Raw genomic sequence first — 17,125 nt, 5'->3', positions numbered from 1 at the left:
GGCCGGCCGGAGGGCTGGACAGGTCTCCCCATGGCCACTTGGCGGCCAGCCGGGGTCCCGGCGACCGAGGCTGAGAGCCGAGAGCCTTCCCGAACTCTTATGTTCCGGCGGCGTGGGGGGTGCACCGTCCCTCCGCCTCCTGCGACCCGCGGGGCCCCCGCCCCCGGCGTCCTGCCCGCGAGCGCCTGGCCCGGAGCTGTCCCCAGGCCCTTCAGAGCGCATAGCCCGGAGAGGACGGACGGACGGACGGAGCGCGTGGGAGCGCTGCGGGAGCCCCGGGCACAAGCCGGGTGTGAGCCCAGCTCCTGCAGCCTTGCGCTTCCGACTGCGCGTTCCCGCCGTCCGCGGGGCCGACCTGCCCCAGCACTCGCCCCCGCCTCGGAGACTGATTTCATAGTCCAGCGTAGAGCCCCGGCTTCGGTAATTTCGTCGCTCCTTACGGTTCTGGGGAATAATTTACATGCAGTGACATACACAGACCTGAAGTGTGTGTTTTGGCAAGTTTTAACAAATGCAACCCACAACCCATTCAAGGTATAGGAAGGTTCCTCCACCCCCCAGAAAGTTCTTCCCGGCCCCTTCCCAGGGGCAACCGCTGTTCTGATTTCGATCACCACAGACGTCAGTCAGTTTTAGAGCTCCCCAGGTGAGAAGGAGCTGGCAATTCCTAGAGAGGAGTATCAGAAGCTAACAGAGACACACACACCCCCTTTGCCTCTTGAGGCGTTCAACAGGCCAGCATGGCGAAAGAGGTCATGCTGTGTCTCCGTCCTTTCCTTCCAAGTCAGATGTCTGCGCATTCGGTACACTGGCGCTCCCAGAGTCCTCAGAGACCACAGAGATGCCACAGCTCCCCCCGCCCGCCCCGTCTCTCTCCAGTGACTTTCATTGACACATTAACATCTTTAAGAGCCTTCTTCTCTCTTGGTTGTCAAGACATTGGTCTGCTGGCTTTCCCTTCTTCGTCCCCAACCCGTGCTCCCCAGTCTATTTCTGTCCTTTAGCCATAGAGCTCTGTCACCACTTTCCCTGGAGTCAGCCATCCGGGTGCCCCGGGCTCTTGAAGCCTGCTCCCACGTCTGGATTCATCTGCCCACACTTGCGGGACACCTTCCCTTGACCCTGTCATCCTTCCCACTCCTTCTGCACTCCCAGCCAGGGGCTAAGCTAGGGCTGGGAGTCTCCTCTTGACTCCCCTCTCCCTCCCTCCCCATTCCCAGTCCCCAAGTCCTATCAATTCCATTTTCCTTCATGATTCTCCTGCTAGCCCTCATTCCCCACTCTCTCTTGCTGGATTATAGTAATAGACCCCTCTCTGATGTCTCTACCTCCAGAATAGCCACAGAGGATCATGTTTTTAAAATGCGAGCTCGATCCCATCCCACTGTGGCTTAAAATCAGTGCCCCATCCGCTTCGAGATTAAGTCCTAAATTATTGGCTGGGTGCACAAGGCCATGCACTTCTTAAGTGGGCCCTGGAAGCCGGTTGCCAGCCACAGTAGTCGTGTGGTTTGGGCTTGCTATTGAACCTCCTTGCCTCTCCATGTCCCCGCACGGAAAATTGTCAGGAGTGTAATGTAATGGATCACTGGCAGTTTATTTACTAAGATAAAGTGCTCAGAACCTGACTGGTCATGATCGGTTATTATGGTTGTTATTAATATCTGGTCCTCGCCTGCTTCTTCAGTCACTGCCTCCTCACCTCCCCCGTGACAGCCACGGTGACTCATTTATAGTTCCTTAAACTCACTTTGGTCCCCACTGTCTCGGTGCCACTATCTCTGACTATCCTTCTTTGTCTGGATGACCCTTAACATATGCCCTCAAGACTCAATTCAAAAGCTCCCACCTCCCTACTTCCCCCCCCCCCCATCTGGGGAGGAGGCTTGTGATGTGTCTCCTGCAGGATAACACTTGAAACACTACTTTTAATTGTTTCCCTCACCACACTCTAAGTTACTCAGGGGAAGGAAATATGTATTCCGAGCACCCCATACAATTCCTGGAGAACAGTGGGTATTCAATAAACATTTGTGAAATTAAGGAGGGATAGCTTTAGCAAAAGCACTAGCGTGAGCAAGAGGCTACTTTATAGAGGAACAAGACGTGTCTGAGTAGCTGAAGAGCATGGGGTGAGGTGGAAGTTTTTGTTAGAAAGGGAAGTTGGGTCAGTGAATACGGTACTGGGGAATGTGGACTTGATCTCTAGGCTGGGAAAGGTTCTGTAGCCGGTGTGAAGTATTATCAGTCGAGGGTCACCATCCAGAGTATTCTCGGATGTTTAAATCTCCATTTATCCCACCTGTTTCCAAGTTTTAGGAACCAATAGATTATTCCGTCCAGAGCTACATTGCTCAATATGGTAGACACTCAGGTGGCCATTCGATATGGGGCTTTTCAAATCAAGTTCAAATTTAAAAATTCAGTCCCTCAGTCCTGCTAGCCCCATTCCAAGTGTTCGGTAGCCACAGGGAGCTAGCTGGCTACCACATGGGACAGAGACAATATGAAATATTTCCGTCATCATAGAGAGCTCTGTTGGACAGTGCTGATCCAGAGGCTGAAAGCTGGTGGCTTGAGGCTGTTGTATGCTGTATGTTGTTGTCATCAGGGTTATTTTTCTCCCTTTTCTTTCTTTCTTTCTTTTTTTCTTTTTTCTTTTTTTTTTGCCAGTAAGTTCGATACTAACATAACTGGAGTAAGAATCTGGATTTCTGGCCTCTCTCTAAAAAGAACCTAAAACAACAACAACAACAAAACAAAACAGAAAACCCCAAAAAACAACAACCACAAGAAAACTCCCAGAAACCTGGCAACACTGAATTTCTATCTCCTTCTTCAAAACAATTTCCTGAGGCCAAGTAGCTGCTGCCCCACAGAACCACAAAGGATGTTAAATCTACCCGTTCACAGTGATCCTGAAAACAACTACTCGGTCCCTTTTGGAAGATGGTCGGGAATTGACTTATTATTCCGAAAACCGGTAAATAAATGGGGAAAAAGAAATCACACGTGTATCCAGCTTTTCCTGCGTGACCTGTATCTCAGGGGAAACAACCAGTGAATGAAGGCACATTCTTATTTATGGAAGATAACAGGTGACCAACGCAGAACGGAACGATGTAATTAACACAACCCTGCTTTGCATCTCCTCCCGAAATAATGAAGCTAGGCAGCGGGGATCAGTTCAACCAGTCGGTGAAAAACTGACGGGAACTTTATGATGCCTGCCTCAGTGTGACTACGCCTGAATCCATTGCTCAGATTCAACACTGGAAAAAAAAGAGAGAGAGAGAGAAAGAGAGAGAGAGACAAGCAGCCAGGGTGCACCTCCTGATGTGATAGGATAAGAAATACAGGCCAACTCCCTCGCTGTCTATTTACCAGAAAATCGAACGCGAGAGTCATCAACCACCAGATCTAGCAACCAGTTTACAGGAAACACAGGACCTAGAGGAACGTGTGAAATGAGAGGACCAGAGCCCTGCCCACACACGGCCCAGTGTCTCCATCAGAGAAATTGCAAGGAAGGAGAACAAGGCGGAAGAACCCAAGATTAAAAAATAATAATAATAAAATAAAAATAAATAAAAATTTAAGAGACACATCAAACAAGTGCAATGTGTGGACTTCATCGTATGTCTCTAGGATGGATATTGGGCAATCTGAGCTATTTGGTGATGTCTGGGATTTGCTTGACAATAACCTAGCGGGGCTGGGAGGGAGCTGGGAGTCTAGCTGAAACAAGGTTGGCGACGTGTTGGTAATTGTTGGAGCAGAATGGCAGGCTTCGAAGGGGTTCATCCTTACATTTTCTTTATTTGTGCATATGTTCGGATTTTTCCATGATAAAAACACTTTTTTCCCTGAGCTCTTTTCTGACCAGATCAAATGTTAGGACGTGTGGATTCCAGCCCTGGAGCAAGTGGACCCCGCTTAGGGAAGGACGTGCCAGGTCACCAGCAGTACCTCCTCTGGCCACAGGGTGGCTCTAACACTCGCTTTTGTGTGACCTCTGTGGGGCAGGCTTCTGGGAACCAAGGTCATGGAGAGTGACAGGACAGACCTAAATGCCTGCTCACTGTTTATTAATTCATAATGTGAAATGTGACTACCCAGTTCTTAGCCTATTATAAACAGAATGGCCCACACTTCCAGCTGCGGGAGCCCCAAAATCTAGCAGTCATCCTTGACCCCTTCTTTTTTCTCACCCACTCATAGCCCCATGTTTAGCCCTTCTTATCTTTTAATGATCTCTTGATTCCTTACACTTTGTTCCGCTTTCTTTATTCCATCCTGGTCCAATCTCATTCTGGCCGTCCTGGGATCACTATATACCTTCTTTACAAGCCTGCTACTTAACATCTCAAAATCGATTTCTCCACATTGCAACCAAAGTCACCTTCTAGAATACAGACCTGACCAGGTCCCTCCCCCTGGCTGCAAGGCCCTGCAAGGCCCTGTGTCTGCCCATTCCACCCCACCCCACCCCACCCCACCCTGATTTCTTCTTCACCTTCCGTTACTAGCCTTCAGACATACTAGCTTCCCTTCTGTTCAACGAGCATACTGGCCTCGTGCCCACCTAAGGACCTTTGCCCTTGCTGTGCCTCTATCTGGAAAGTTCTTTCCCCACCTCTTCATACGGCTGGTGGACTCCTCCTCTTCATTCTATTTGTTCCGGGACTTTGGAAAATCTTGCAAAAACAGGTCCTGGGTTTTGCTCACTTTCGATGGATGACAGTGTTTCCTTCGTCTGTGAATAGTCAAACTTGATCAACTGTCACTGGGGGAGGTTGGTTCTGAAGGCCTGGGCTTCGCATTCCCAGGAGAAAAGTCTAGTGAGTTATAGGCAGAGGGAGGAGCCCCTCAGTCCTTGTATCTTATGTGTGCTCAGAACGTTTTTGCGCTCGCTCTGCTGTGCTTTCCATGGCAGACAGCACGTGGAGCCCAGCTCTCATTGTACTCAGGATGTCACCACTGTCACTTGTTTTGAGGGTCTCCTGCTGATGAGGGTCACCTCCAGGGAGAGAAGCAGTTGTACTTTGCCTGTCCCTCTTGAGATGAAGACAGTTTGCCTGTCTCTCCTGAGGTGGGGGAGGTTTGAAAATATTTTCAGAACTTGATAACAGTTCAACAGTTGAAGTGAGAACCTCCCCTACACACCTGAGAGCTCAGAAACCTGTGTGGGTAATATTTGGTTACCATCCAATATTTCTGGAGTAAACAGATACGGAGACTTGGCTGAATCTCACTCTTTATGCAAATAATTCCTCTGAAAAGTCTAAATGACTGCATTTTTTATTTTATGGGTTTCGGTGACCACATCGTCTCCTTTATGAGATTAAGGCTGTACTGCCCTTTAAAGAGGTGGTTTTAATGTCACAGCATAGTTTCAATATAGAGGAGTTTAACATGTAGGGACCATCAATCCCAGAAATCATTCCTTCTTTTTATAAAGCAATTTAATGTCTCAATGATTATTATAGAAGAGCCAGAAGGAAACCTTAGAAAGGGTTATCATATAAAACTTTTTATTTATTTTTATTATATTATGTTAGTCACCATACAGTACATCCCTAGTTTTTGATAAAACTTTTTACTTTAAATAATCTGGTTTACTGAAAAGTTGCAAAAGTAATAAAGAGAGGGGCACCTGGCTGGCTCAGTCCATAGAGCACGTGACTGTTGATCTGTGGTCGTGAGTTCAAGCCCCAAGTTGGATGTAGAGCTTACTTAAAAAATATACATATATATATAAGGTGCGCCTGGGTGGCTCAGTTGGTTAAGTGTCTGACTCTTGGTTTCAGCTCTGGTCGTGATCTCATGGCTCACGGTCTCTGGATTGTGAAATCTGGCCCCTGTTGGCTCCGTGATCAGTGGAGAGTCTGCTTGAGATTCTCTCTCTCCCTCTCCTTTTGAGATTATATATATATATATATCTCAGAGAATTCCCATGTGCCTTCGAGACCATGTTTGCTCTATCATTGCTGCTCTGTCTCTACAGAAACACACATATTTTTCTAAACCATTCGACAGTAAATTGCAGACCTAATGCTCCTTTACCCCTAAAATAGTGTTTATTTTCTAGCAAGGACATTCTCTTCCACAAAGGCAGTAGAATTATCAAAAATCAGGAAATTAACACGGATAATAGTGATATCTAAACTAGAGACCCTGTTCCAATTTGCCAGTTGTTCCACTGATGTCCTTCGAAATAAAAGAAAGTGTTTGGGTTTTGTTTTTTTTCTGGTCCAAGATCCATGATATTTCTCAAGTCCAATTTGTCACATCTTTTAAATCTCCCTATATCTGGATGAGCTCTTCAGTCTTTGTCTTTCATGACCTTGAACAAACACCTCCTGCCTATCTCTTTGAGTTCTGAATTTTTTTACCCTCTAGTTTAGAAAAGGGAAATCTATTACATTGGGGTCCTCAAATAGAGATATGTGTTTCCTCCCAATTTTGACATTTCCTACAACAAAGTTGAAGAATAAATGACTCATTTTTCAAAGGGCCTTTCCTTGATCTCTTATTCTAGCATTTCACTTTTAAAAATGTATTTATAGCACCTCTTACCCTGCGGATTTAGGATTTGTTTGCATGTTTGTAGTCCATCTCGATCTCCCTGAGAAGAATATAAACTCCAGGAAGGTAGAGCCTTCTGTCTGTTTCAAGAACAAGAGCTCAGCACTTGCTAGCTGGTCAATGAATATTTGTGGAATGAATTTAGAAATCAGAAATGCCCCCCCCGGGGGGGGGTGTTTAGCTTAGACCGGCTTAAAAGCACTGGGGTGGAGAGGAGGAAGAGAGATGATCTGCTAAATGCGATGGGGAGGTCCTGGGGACGCTGCGACCTGAGCAGGAGCAGTGAGGTCCGGGCACGAACTGTCTATTCTGCAAGGATCCCAGCTGAGAGCCCAAGGTCAGTGAGGACGCTGATAGTAAGAGGTTCTTGGACTGCAGCTGGGCAAAGTCGGGTGCCCACACCTTGGAGAGATAAGGAATCTGAGCACAGTCTGCATCGCCGCCCGCTCCTTGACTCGCAGGGCAGCAGGGCTCCGTGCCCTTCCGCCAGGTCACCCACTCCTTTTCCCCAAAAGCACCTCTCATCCACGTAGAGAGCTGGCCATTTTCTGCTCTCTGCGATTCCCTTGCCAAGCCGAGCAAAAGCGTCTGGGGACTCGGGTGGGGGGGGGGGGGTCGGGTCAGAGAACCAAAGAGGGTTCCGGTCCGGGGTCCTCGGATAATCAGGGACTCCGTGACCATCTAGTAAGTGACGTCCGGACAATACAGGGACATCCACGTCTCGGCGTTTCGTTCCCGCGTCTGCTCGGGCCCAGGGCAGTGGGGAGCCACAGGGAGGCAAAGGAGCGAGAGAGAGTGCCTTAGGCCCGGCAGCGCCCTAAGACCGGCGTGGCGGGGACAGCGGTCTCCGGCGAGGACCTCGGGCGGAGGGCCCTCCCAGGCTACGCGGCGGGGACCGAGAGCCAGACCGCACCCCTCGCGGCCGACCCCCAACTTGCGCCAGCGCGGAAGGGTGCCGCCGCTTGAGAATTGAGTGCCCTCGCGAGATTTCCCGAGATCCGGCCGCTGCGCCCGCTGACGCCGTTGCCAAGGCAACTGGGCGGCGCCAGCACGAGCGGGAAGGAGGCGTCCGTCGAATTTTTGCGTGCCAGCCTGGAAGACTTGAGGAGTGGCCCTTCCTGAGCTTCCAGCCCCGCAGAGCGCAGCCTCCGCTCCAATCGGTACCCCTGCCCCACGGGGGCCATGGGCCGGATCTCGGGGCTCGTGCCCTCTCGGTTCCTGACGCTCCTGGCGCATCTAGTGGTCGTCATCACCTTGTTCTGGTCCCGGGTAAGACCACGGCCACCCCCCCTCCCGCCCGCAACCCCATTCCCACCTTGGGGTGCTCCCAGCCCCTCCGTGCCCATTCCCCAGGACCTTACGTGGGCGGGTCCTCCCATCCCCCTCTGACCCCAGTGCTGCCCCGCAGCCCGCCCCTCTTTCACTTTCTTCCTTTCTGCCCTGCTCCCCAGGACAGCAACATCCAGGCCTGCCTGCCTCTCACGTTCACCCCGGAGGAGTATGAGAAGCAAGACATTCAGTGAGCATTCGGGGGGCAGGGTGGTTAGAAGTCAGCAATACCGGGAGTGGAGGAGGGTTTGAAGAAGTCCAGGAGGTCTGAGCCAGTCCCCTTCCTCTCTGCAGACTGGTGGTAGCGCTCTCTGTCACCCTCGGCCTCTTTGCAGTGGAGCTGGCGGGTTTCTTCTCGGGAGTTTCCATGTTCAACAGCACCCAGAGCCTCATCTGTATCCTTTTACGCACGGCCCATTTCCATCCCGACTCCCTCCAGCCACCTAACTCAGCCTTTCTGGCACAATGGTGTGTGCTCTGGCGGGGGCGAACAGTCTCTCCAGTTGATAGATCTTCTTAGACAATGGGGAAGATTTAATAGGATTTTCAATCGTTTGTTAAGCACCCGCCATGCACCACGCACTGGAGATCCCAAATGGGAGTAAAACACAGTTTTCCACCTTGAGCTAGCAGTGTATCAAGTCACTGTGCGCATTCTTGTGTGCCTGGGGTAGATGGGGAGCCTACTCTGGGACCTGAAGGGTCCAGGCTAGCCCCTAGATACCGGGTTGGGGTAGCCTGGGATCCCAGCTGTGCAGGCCCAGCTCTGGTCTCTGTTCACATGGCTGTCCTAAAACTCAGAAGTCAGGGCTGTAGGCTCTGGCCTTTGCAGTGTGGTGAGGGAGCAAGGGGTGACCCTGAGTGCGGACGCCAGTCCCAGCAACGGCTTTTTCTGGCTCATAACTACCTATTGAACCAAAGGCTTTCCTTGACTCTGGTGCATTCCCAAGCCATTGGGGCTCATTGTAGTGCATCCGTGGCCCTGTCCTTTTTCATATTCGAGCGTTGGGAGTGCACCACGTACTGGTACATTTTTGTCTTCTGCAGGTATGGTAGCACCCAATGTTTGGGGATGGGGGAGGAAGGTTTACTCAATCTGAAGGTTTCCCCCACCCAGGCCTTTACTCCCCGTAGGAGATAGAAGATCCACTCAACATCCTGTAGTCTCTTGAAGTTCCCCCTCCTGCACTTTTGGGGTGGAGTCTCTGGTTTGGGGGCTTGGGGATTTTTTTTGGAAGGAGCCTTGAACCCACCGCCTACTGTCCGCAGTGCCCTCCCAGCTATCACCGAAATGGCATTATTCGTCAGCGTCTTTGGGCTGAAAAAGAAACCTTTCTGATACCTTCATGACGGGAGCATAGGATTGAAGATTGGACGAGCAAGGGACTATTCACCATTCCCGACACGAGAAAGGCTGTCTTCAGCCCTCCCCCTAACTGCATTTGGTGGAGGATGTCGGAGTTCGTGTTAGGGTAATTATCACTTGAATCTGGGATGATCAACGTTTTATTTAGTGCTTTGTAATTAAAATATATTTTAGAGTAAGATCAAGACTTACAAAACTTTTAGGGGAGAAGTGGGGTGGCCAAACTACTAAAGAAACGGAAGGCTGATTTCCAGCCTTGCAGTCTGTAAGATCATATGTTTCGCTTTTATTTTGGTTATTACGGTAGAGTCTGGCGGAAGGGAGTGGGCGGGGATATGTAAATAACAAGTGCTGTCTGCTGTTAGGGTGCCAAGCTCGTGAGTGGAGCATTCTGGGAGGGCTTAGTTTATCTTTTTTTTGGCAGCCAAATGGGGAAAAATGCTTTTTAATACTGCAAATACATGTAGCAGTAGAATTGGAAGACCCTAGATAACTCCAGGTTGCTGGGGCTACCGCGTTATACACTTCACCCTAGACGTAAGCGGCATCCTTTGCTTTGAGTAAGGAATGCGCCCAATTACGGCTTTATCGTCAGGTAGGATAATCCTTACCTGTTCCTCCTTTCGGAGGGCAGATCGGAACATGATGATCGGAGCTCGCATGATTCGTGATTAGCGTCTCTGCGTGGCCAGGACTTGCAACACCCTGGTCGCTCCTGTCTGAGTCTTCCTGACGATCATCCCTTTTTATGTGCGTGGAAACGGGCAGTTCTCAGAACTCAGTTATCGTGTTTGGTCCTTTTTAGTGATATGGGTTGTTTGTTGGTTGTGTGCTTTGGGGTTTTAAGTGTGGGGTGTTGCCGATGGTGTTGAATGTCTGTGGAGGGCGGCTCTATCATTTGTTAGGGATTTTCATCTTTCCAGGAACATCGATCAGAAATAGGTGTCTGGTTTGCTGCGTGTTTCTGAGCTCCAGTCTCTCGGTTAATTGTAAAAAAGCAATATGTGAAAAGACCTCTTGCTCAGAAAGCTGGGCTCAGCTTTCGCGGTGGTGGGGTTAGGGGTCTGGTGAGCAGGGACATGCTCAGAAGGAAGTTACTGAAATACACTGGTGGGCATTGTGCAGAGGCGCTAGCGGAGTCTGATGGGCTGCCCCGTCCTTACAAGAGGGTTCTCATGGTCTTATTTCCTGGCAAAGGTTCAGTGTATGTTCAGGAAGGTTCTGTCTGTATTTTCCAGTCCTGAATGCCGGAACCCAGGCCATCCTAAATAAGAAGGCGGCATCCCGAGTGGTGCCTCACAGACCTAGAACCTTTCCCTACACGCCTGTCCCTTCTGGCAGTCCTTCCTCCTGAGCGTGAATTCAATAAATACTTACCGCAACGCACTGTGGTAGGTACCGAGGAAATAGTGGTGAATATGATCCGTGCTCAGCCTCAACCATCACGGATACTGTGGCTCTTGCAGAGGAACACCTTCCCCCTACTCCCAGAGAAACTGAATAGCACATGTGGTGAGTGCTACAAGGGTTGCAGGTGCTCTGGAGTAGGGATTGCTTTGCCCAAGGTGACAGGCTGCTGCTCCTGGAGGAGCAGTGTGAGTGAGGACCTGGAGTGTGGCCTGAGCAGAGAGGTCGGCGGCAGGTTGTGCTGGAGGCAAGGAAGGTGGACATTGCGGGCTGTGCTTACAGGCTGATCAGGAAGGTCACATCCCGCGGCAGTCTAGCTGTCACCCGCACCCACTGGTGGGCTCCGATTTGCAGAAGCCGACTTTGTGTTTTTCAGAAACATTGTGGGCTAGTTGCACCGCAGCTATTATCAGAAATTCTGTAAACTCACAAATAAATTATATTTAAAAACAGAGGTAGTACTCATTTAAATAAAATAAAAACCTAGAGGTAATACTCAGAACTCATTACTTCCTGATTATTTTTTTCCTGTTTATTTAGTTTGTAGGAATTTGATTTATTTTTATTGAGTATAGTTGACACACAGTGTCCCATTAGTTTCAAGTTCTTGATTATTTTCGACATTTTACTATTATGTGCCCTCAAGCTTATTTACATTTACTGTATCTGTATAGTGGAAGTTCTATCTAAAGATGCGCTACTACTTGTGTTTCTCTTCCAAACTCACAGAGACAGCAAGCTGGTATTTTGAATTTGGTCCTGGTAGGAGTATTTACACCACAGAAATTGGCAAATGCTACTTATCGGGCTTTGTTGATTGTCTGGCTTTAAGAAGATGATGGGGAAAATGTTAATAATGCAGGTTAAATTTTAAAATGTCGTGTCTGTTACATTGTGAATAGCACACAAAATGGAGGAAATATTCCCCCCAGATGTTGAAAACTATTGTCAGATTCAGCAAAGAAGTTCGTCAAGTCATTGAGGGACGAGGGAAGTCTCAACATATCCCCAATGTTTCATTTTTTTCTTAACTCAAAAAATGTAAATAAAAATATGAACCAACATTTGTACTGGAGATACCCCTGGACTTGGGACACAGCTCCATCTATGAAGTCATGAAGACAGGAGTGGAATTTACAATAAAGACTATTGTATGTTTTCTTAATATCTGTAAATTCTGTGTTGCACATCCTTTGAATCAGTAAGATTTATGATAAACTTACGTCCATACATAAACGCATACTATTTTTGGAGAACTGGTGGTGGGTTTTGTTTTTTTCCCCAATATTTTATTTATTTGAGAGAGCGAGAGTGCGTGCAAGAGTACAAGCCGGGGAGCAGCAGAGGCAGAGGGAGAAGCAGGCTCCCCACTGAGCAGGGAGCCTGATGCGGGGCTCCATCCCAGGATCCCGAGATCATGACCTGAGCCGAAGGCTGACACCTTACCAACTGAGCCCCTGGGTAGCTGGTTGAACATCTATCAGCAGCTGCTGCCCCTGCCATCCCAAGAAACTGTTCATCACTAATCCTTGTTTCTAAATCCAGAGGGCACTTCTCAGACTTTGGCTTGAACTCTTTTCAATAAATAATATGTCGACCACTCCTGTCTTTTGAATTTTTTTCTCCTTTGGCCTCTGAAAACCAGTTCCCCTGGTTCACCTCCCACTATTCTGGATGCTTCTTCTTAGGCTCATTTAATACTGACTGCGTACCTACAGTCGGTCAGTCGCTGGGGACCTGCTACTGGGTTGCTTCCCTTCCTTACCCCTTACCTGTTGCCAATCACTGCACCCGCCTCTTGTCCTCAGACACCATCGAGCCGCTGCTTGTTTCCAAGCATACGCTCTGTTCTGTGAGCCCTAGTCCAGGGCAAAGATCATGGGCGCAAGCTGTGGAGCACATCCGGGGTTCAAAGTGTCCCTCCCCTTCTTGGCTGTGTGACTGGCAACAGGCCACTTAACCTCTCTGTGCTTAACCTCCTTCACCCACACTCCAGAAGTAGGTACTACAAGCACTTCAACTGTCCGTCTCTTAGTCCACACCAGAGGCTTTGCCGATTAGCATCAGAAATAGGTTTTCAGGGGCGCCTGGGTGGCACTGTGGTTAAGCGTCTGCCTTCGGCTCAGGGCATGATCCCGGCGTTGCGGGATCGAGCCCCACATCAGGCTCTTCCGCTATGAGCCTGCTTCTTCCTCTCCCACTCCCCCTGCTTGTGTTCCCTCTCTCGCTGGCTGTCTCTATCTCTGTCAAATAAATAAGTAAAATCTTAAAAAAAAAAAATAGGTTCTCATTTTACTGCGAAGTTAGTGGCTCATGAGCCAGGATAAGCCAGTCACGGAAGACAAATACTCCTTGGTTCTACTTATGTGAGGTACCAAGCATAGTCAGAGTCATACAGACGGAAAGTAGGATGGTGGATGCCAGGGGCTGAGGGGACGGGGGTGAGGAGTTGTTGACGGGGTGGAGTGTTGCAGTTTTGCAAGACGAAAAGAGTTCTGGGATTGCTTGTAAAACAGCATGAATGTACTTAACACTACTGAATTGTACACTTAAAAGTGGTTAGGATGGTAAATTTTGTTACGTATTTCTGACAGTTTAGAAGTTAAATAGATGATTTGGGCGCCTGGGTGACTCAGTCAGTGAAGCATCTGCCTTCGGCTCAGGTCATGATCCCAGGGACCTGGAATCGAGTCCTGCATCAGCGGCGGGGGGGGGGGGGTCCCTGCTCAGCGGGGAGTCTGCTTCTCCCTCTGCTGCTCCCCCTGCTTGTGCTCTCTCTCTCTGACAAATAAATAAAGTCTTTGGGAAAAAATAGAAATTAAATAAATTTAAAAATAGAAAACAGTGGGGGAAAGAATTAGTCAGTAAAGGTTATTAGAAAATTGAGTAGCCATCTGGGGAAAAATATGGATCAATACCTTACACCAGTATTACGAATAGATCAAAGGTGACAGTGTAAAAAACTACAAGCATAAAAGGACTGAAAGAAAACTTGACATTTTTAACCTTTTATGTTGACTAATTTCAGACCTACAGAAAAGTTGCAAAATGGTACAAATCTCTTGTATAGCCTCTCCTCCCCTCCCCGCCCCCCCCCCCCCGCCGCCTCCCCGCTCTTCCAAATGTTAACGTCTTGCGTGGCCGAGTCATGATTATGGAAACCAGGATGTTAGCATCGATGCCATACTATGACCTCATCGACAGCTCTGATTTGAATTTTGCCAGCTTTCCCACTAATTCCCCTTTTCTGCCGCAGCCTGTAATTCAGGATTTCACATCGCAGTTACTTGTCACTCTTAGGCTTTTCAACCTGAGACCAGCCCTCGGTTCCTTTTTTTCTGCCGTTCACCATCGTGACACATTTGGAGAGTCCTGGTGAGTGGTTTTGCAGAATGTCTCTCCATTTGGATTTGTGCAGGGTTTTCTCATAGTCAGATTGAGGGTATGCATTTTTGGCAAGAATACCACAGCAGTAAATAGTTTGGCATCAAGCGGACATTTCTGAGTATGAAAACAAAACACAGGGGCGCCTGGGTGGCACAGCGGTTAAGCGTCTGCCTTCAGCTCAGGGCGTGATCCCGGCGTCATGGGATGGAGCCCCACATCAGGCTCCTCCGCTATGAGCCTGCTTCTTCCTCTCCCACTCCCCCTGCTTGTGTTCCCTCTCTCGCTTGCTGTCTCTATCTCTGTCAAATAAATAAAATCTTTAAAAAAAAAAAAAAAAGAAGGTATTCCTTCAAAAAAAAAAAAAAAAGAAAAGAAAAAACAAAACACAGAAGTCCTAAAAGAAAATCCTGATGCATTTAAATGTGTATTAAAAAGGCAAAGAGTATGCATGGTAAAAAAAAGCATAAGCAAAAGCTAACATAAATGACAATCTAGAGAACAATATAGTTATAATTCAATTGCAGGGAAAGGGCTAATTTTGAAACATGAAAATCTACAAATCTATAAGAAATATACCAATGGTCCAATAATAAAGGTACAGAAAAATTGCATGGATATTTCACAGGAAAGGAAATGTAAAGAACTCTCAAATACATGAAAAGATGCCTAACCTCTAAAAGAAATGCAAATCATGTTTAACTTAATTTGTAACCCCCAAAAAGTTTCATTAAGAGTTGAAGAGGGTACGGGTTTAAGGAAACAGGCCTCACCTCTTTATTGGTGGGAGTAAAAGTGGGTAACACACCCACAAAGCGCAGTTTGGCAATAGCCACAAAAATCATAAAGCAATCAAAATCACAAATACTCATACCCTTTTGGCCTAGGATTTGCACTACTAGGAACTAGGCCTGCATATTTGCACATAGGTGAAATGGGAACATGCAGATTATTCTTTGCAGCTTTGCTTGAGTTGGCAAAAGTATGTCTGTCAACAGGAGATTGGTGGAATTACATTGTAGCCTTAACACGAGGCAGCCAGGAAAGAAACAATCTCCGAGAGGGGTCCTGTCCCACCCCGGCTCAGTGGGAGGGTCATGGGACTCTTGACCTCAGGGTCATGACTTTGAGACCCACATGGGGTGCAGAATTTACTTAAATAAATAAAACACTTAAAAAAACCCAACTCTATATGTTAAGTGACAAAAGGACCTTGTGGCACGGTTCCTATGGTTCGCTTCCATTTGGGTAAAAAGCGGAGACCATGAGCCCTGCCCATGTCTGGAAGAAGGTCACAGTAATTGGGAAGATTGGGGTTGAGGACAGAAGCTGGAGGGCAGGGAGACAGGGCAGGAGGGGAGATGTTCTCCAGGTGCTCTTTTGAACTTGCGGAATCTTGAAGCACACACATTATCTAAAAAGACGAAACTGTCACCTTTTTAAAGAATGTGAGCCCGCAGCTGCTGATGTTCCCTGTCTGGAGATGAAGCTAAGTCAGAGTCCCGCAACGCTCAGCAAGGGAGAAGCAGACCCCCGATGACAGCACGTGAATGCCTGTTTCCTGCTATTTCCAGTGAAGTTGTAGCACGAGACCCCCGGATTCTCCTTCTTGGTTGAAATCTGTTTGAGCTTGTTGGCAAGTGTCTTCATTGTTACTTCCGTCAAAGAGCGCGATGTTTTCGGTAGTTTTTATTTTTTTCAGGTTACGGAGGTCTAACTGACAAAAACCCTGTGTTTTGATGATCTTTCTTGTGTATTATTACAGCTCCTGGTGCCAGCAGAGTGGAAAGAAGGAAGCCTCATCTCACTGGAGAGGAACAGAAGGCCCAACGAGAAAGCCATTAACTTCACAAAGAAACAGAGACCTGGGGCTAGAACCCAAGTCTCCTGACGGTCAGGCCGAATCAGCTGGCTCGGTGGGTACAGCCTGCAACAATTGATCTGGGGGTTGTGAGTTCGAGCCCCATGGTGGGTGTGAGATTACTTAAAAAAAAAAAAAAAAAAAGCCAATAAGGCCTCATTGAGCATCTTCTACCTGCCAGGCTCTGGACATGGTGTGTGTGAGGTTCCTCACAGTCTGGAGCCCCCCCTGCTGCCCCCAACACATGCAGAGCTAATAACTAGAGGGTTGCAGTCAGGATTTGGGACCAGGAGGCCTCCCAGGTCCAGAAGACTGTGATCTGCCTTCATCTTGTCTTACCCGCACCGGGCTTGGGCACCCGGCTTTCCCACCACGCATGCCCACACTACTCTGTCCTCCGGCTGGGACAGGAGCTGGCTCCCCAGCCACACTGGTCCCAATGCCCAGGGCTTCACCAGCCCAAACAGGGCTGTCCTTCCAGGAACAGTGGACACACAGGCCCTGCCCGAACCCGCTCCCCCGGAACAGGTGCCTAGGCACTCGCCATTCGCAATCCATCTGCCCGCTCTGCTGGGTTGGCATTTACAACACTCGTCACCGAAACCGTAGTCCCCTGTCATTCATTATTCATTCGCCGGCCTTGTTTGCCTTGGATCTGGCACTATGCTTGGCCCTTGGGCGGGGAGAACAGATTAAAAAGGTACCACATTATGTATGTTTCATGCAAAAAAAAACTTTTTTAAAAAGGTATTCTATATGTGGAAGGAAGTTGATTAACCAACTTACAAAGACTCTGTCAAGGCATTTCTCTGCACCTAGCTTTCCCCCAAATGTAAAATCAAGACAGTACCCACCTCATAGGATTGTCCCGAGAGATGGTTGATCATGGGGACTGTCTACAACCGCATTCCTAAGAGCACTGTTATAGGAGCAAAAGAATTGGAAACAACCTAAAAGTCAGTCTTTGAAGGACTAAACTGTGGTGAGCTTTCTGGCTAAATATGGAAGATTGGCCACGAGCATTTGTCTTCCCTCCCTTCCAAAAGTGAAGTATATAACAGGAGAGGAGTCAAAGATAGATACATCAACAAGGACCAAGAGACCAGAGAGACAGCAGTGGACAGGAGATTTCAACAGTGGCTAAAGGGGGGGGGGGGAGTGGCAGGGCAAGCAAGGGCAGGGGGAGTCAG

At 48.4% G+C, this 17,125-nt stretch overlaps 1 protein-coding gene, 1 long non-coding RNA gene and 1 other non-coding gene across 3 annotated transcripts; all 3 read left to right on the top strand.

Annotated features, from left to right (window-relative positions):
- Window positions 1-7,432: 7,432 nt before the first annotated feature.
- Window positions 7,433-10,016, top strand: TMEM107 (transmembrane protein 107). The gene is made up of 5 exons (XM_045797312.2): window positions 7,433-7,857; window positions 8,040-8,107; window positions 8,212-8,312; window positions 8,868-8,964; window positions 9,187-10,016. The coding sequence occupies exons 1-5, from the start codon at window positions 7,771-7,773 to the stop codon at window positions 9,254-9,256; spliced, it is 423 nt and encodes a 140-aa protein (XP_045653268.1). The 5' UTR covers window positions 7,433-7,770; the 3' UTR covers window positions 9,257-10,016.
- On the top strand, window positions 9,872-10,007 carry LOC123792202 (U8 small nucleolar RNA). The gene has a single exon (XR_006779661.1). It is a non-coding gene; the product is annotated as a U8 small nucleolar RNA (small nucleolar RNA).
- Window positions 10,017-13,181: 3,165 nt separating the features above from the next.
- On the top strand, window positions 13,182-17,125 carry LOC148109016 (uncharacterized). Its single transcript, XR_015726771.1, has 3 exons — window positions 13,182-14,065; window positions 15,520-15,710; window positions 15,840-17,125. It is a non-coding gene; the product is annotated as an uncharacterized LOC148109016 (long non-coding RNA).

Source organism: Ursus americanus, chromosome 14, assembly GCF_024610735.1.
Source record: "Ursus americanus isolate L20-20 chromosome 14, mUrsAme1.1.p, whole genome shotgun sequence".
NCBI classification, from domain to species: domain Eukaryota; kingdom Metazoa; phylum Chordata; class Mammalia; order Carnivora; family Ursidae; genus Ursus; species Ursus americanus.
The sequence above is the reverse complement of the archived record's forward strand: the minus strand, read 5'-3'. Positions and strand labels throughout refer to the sequence as shown.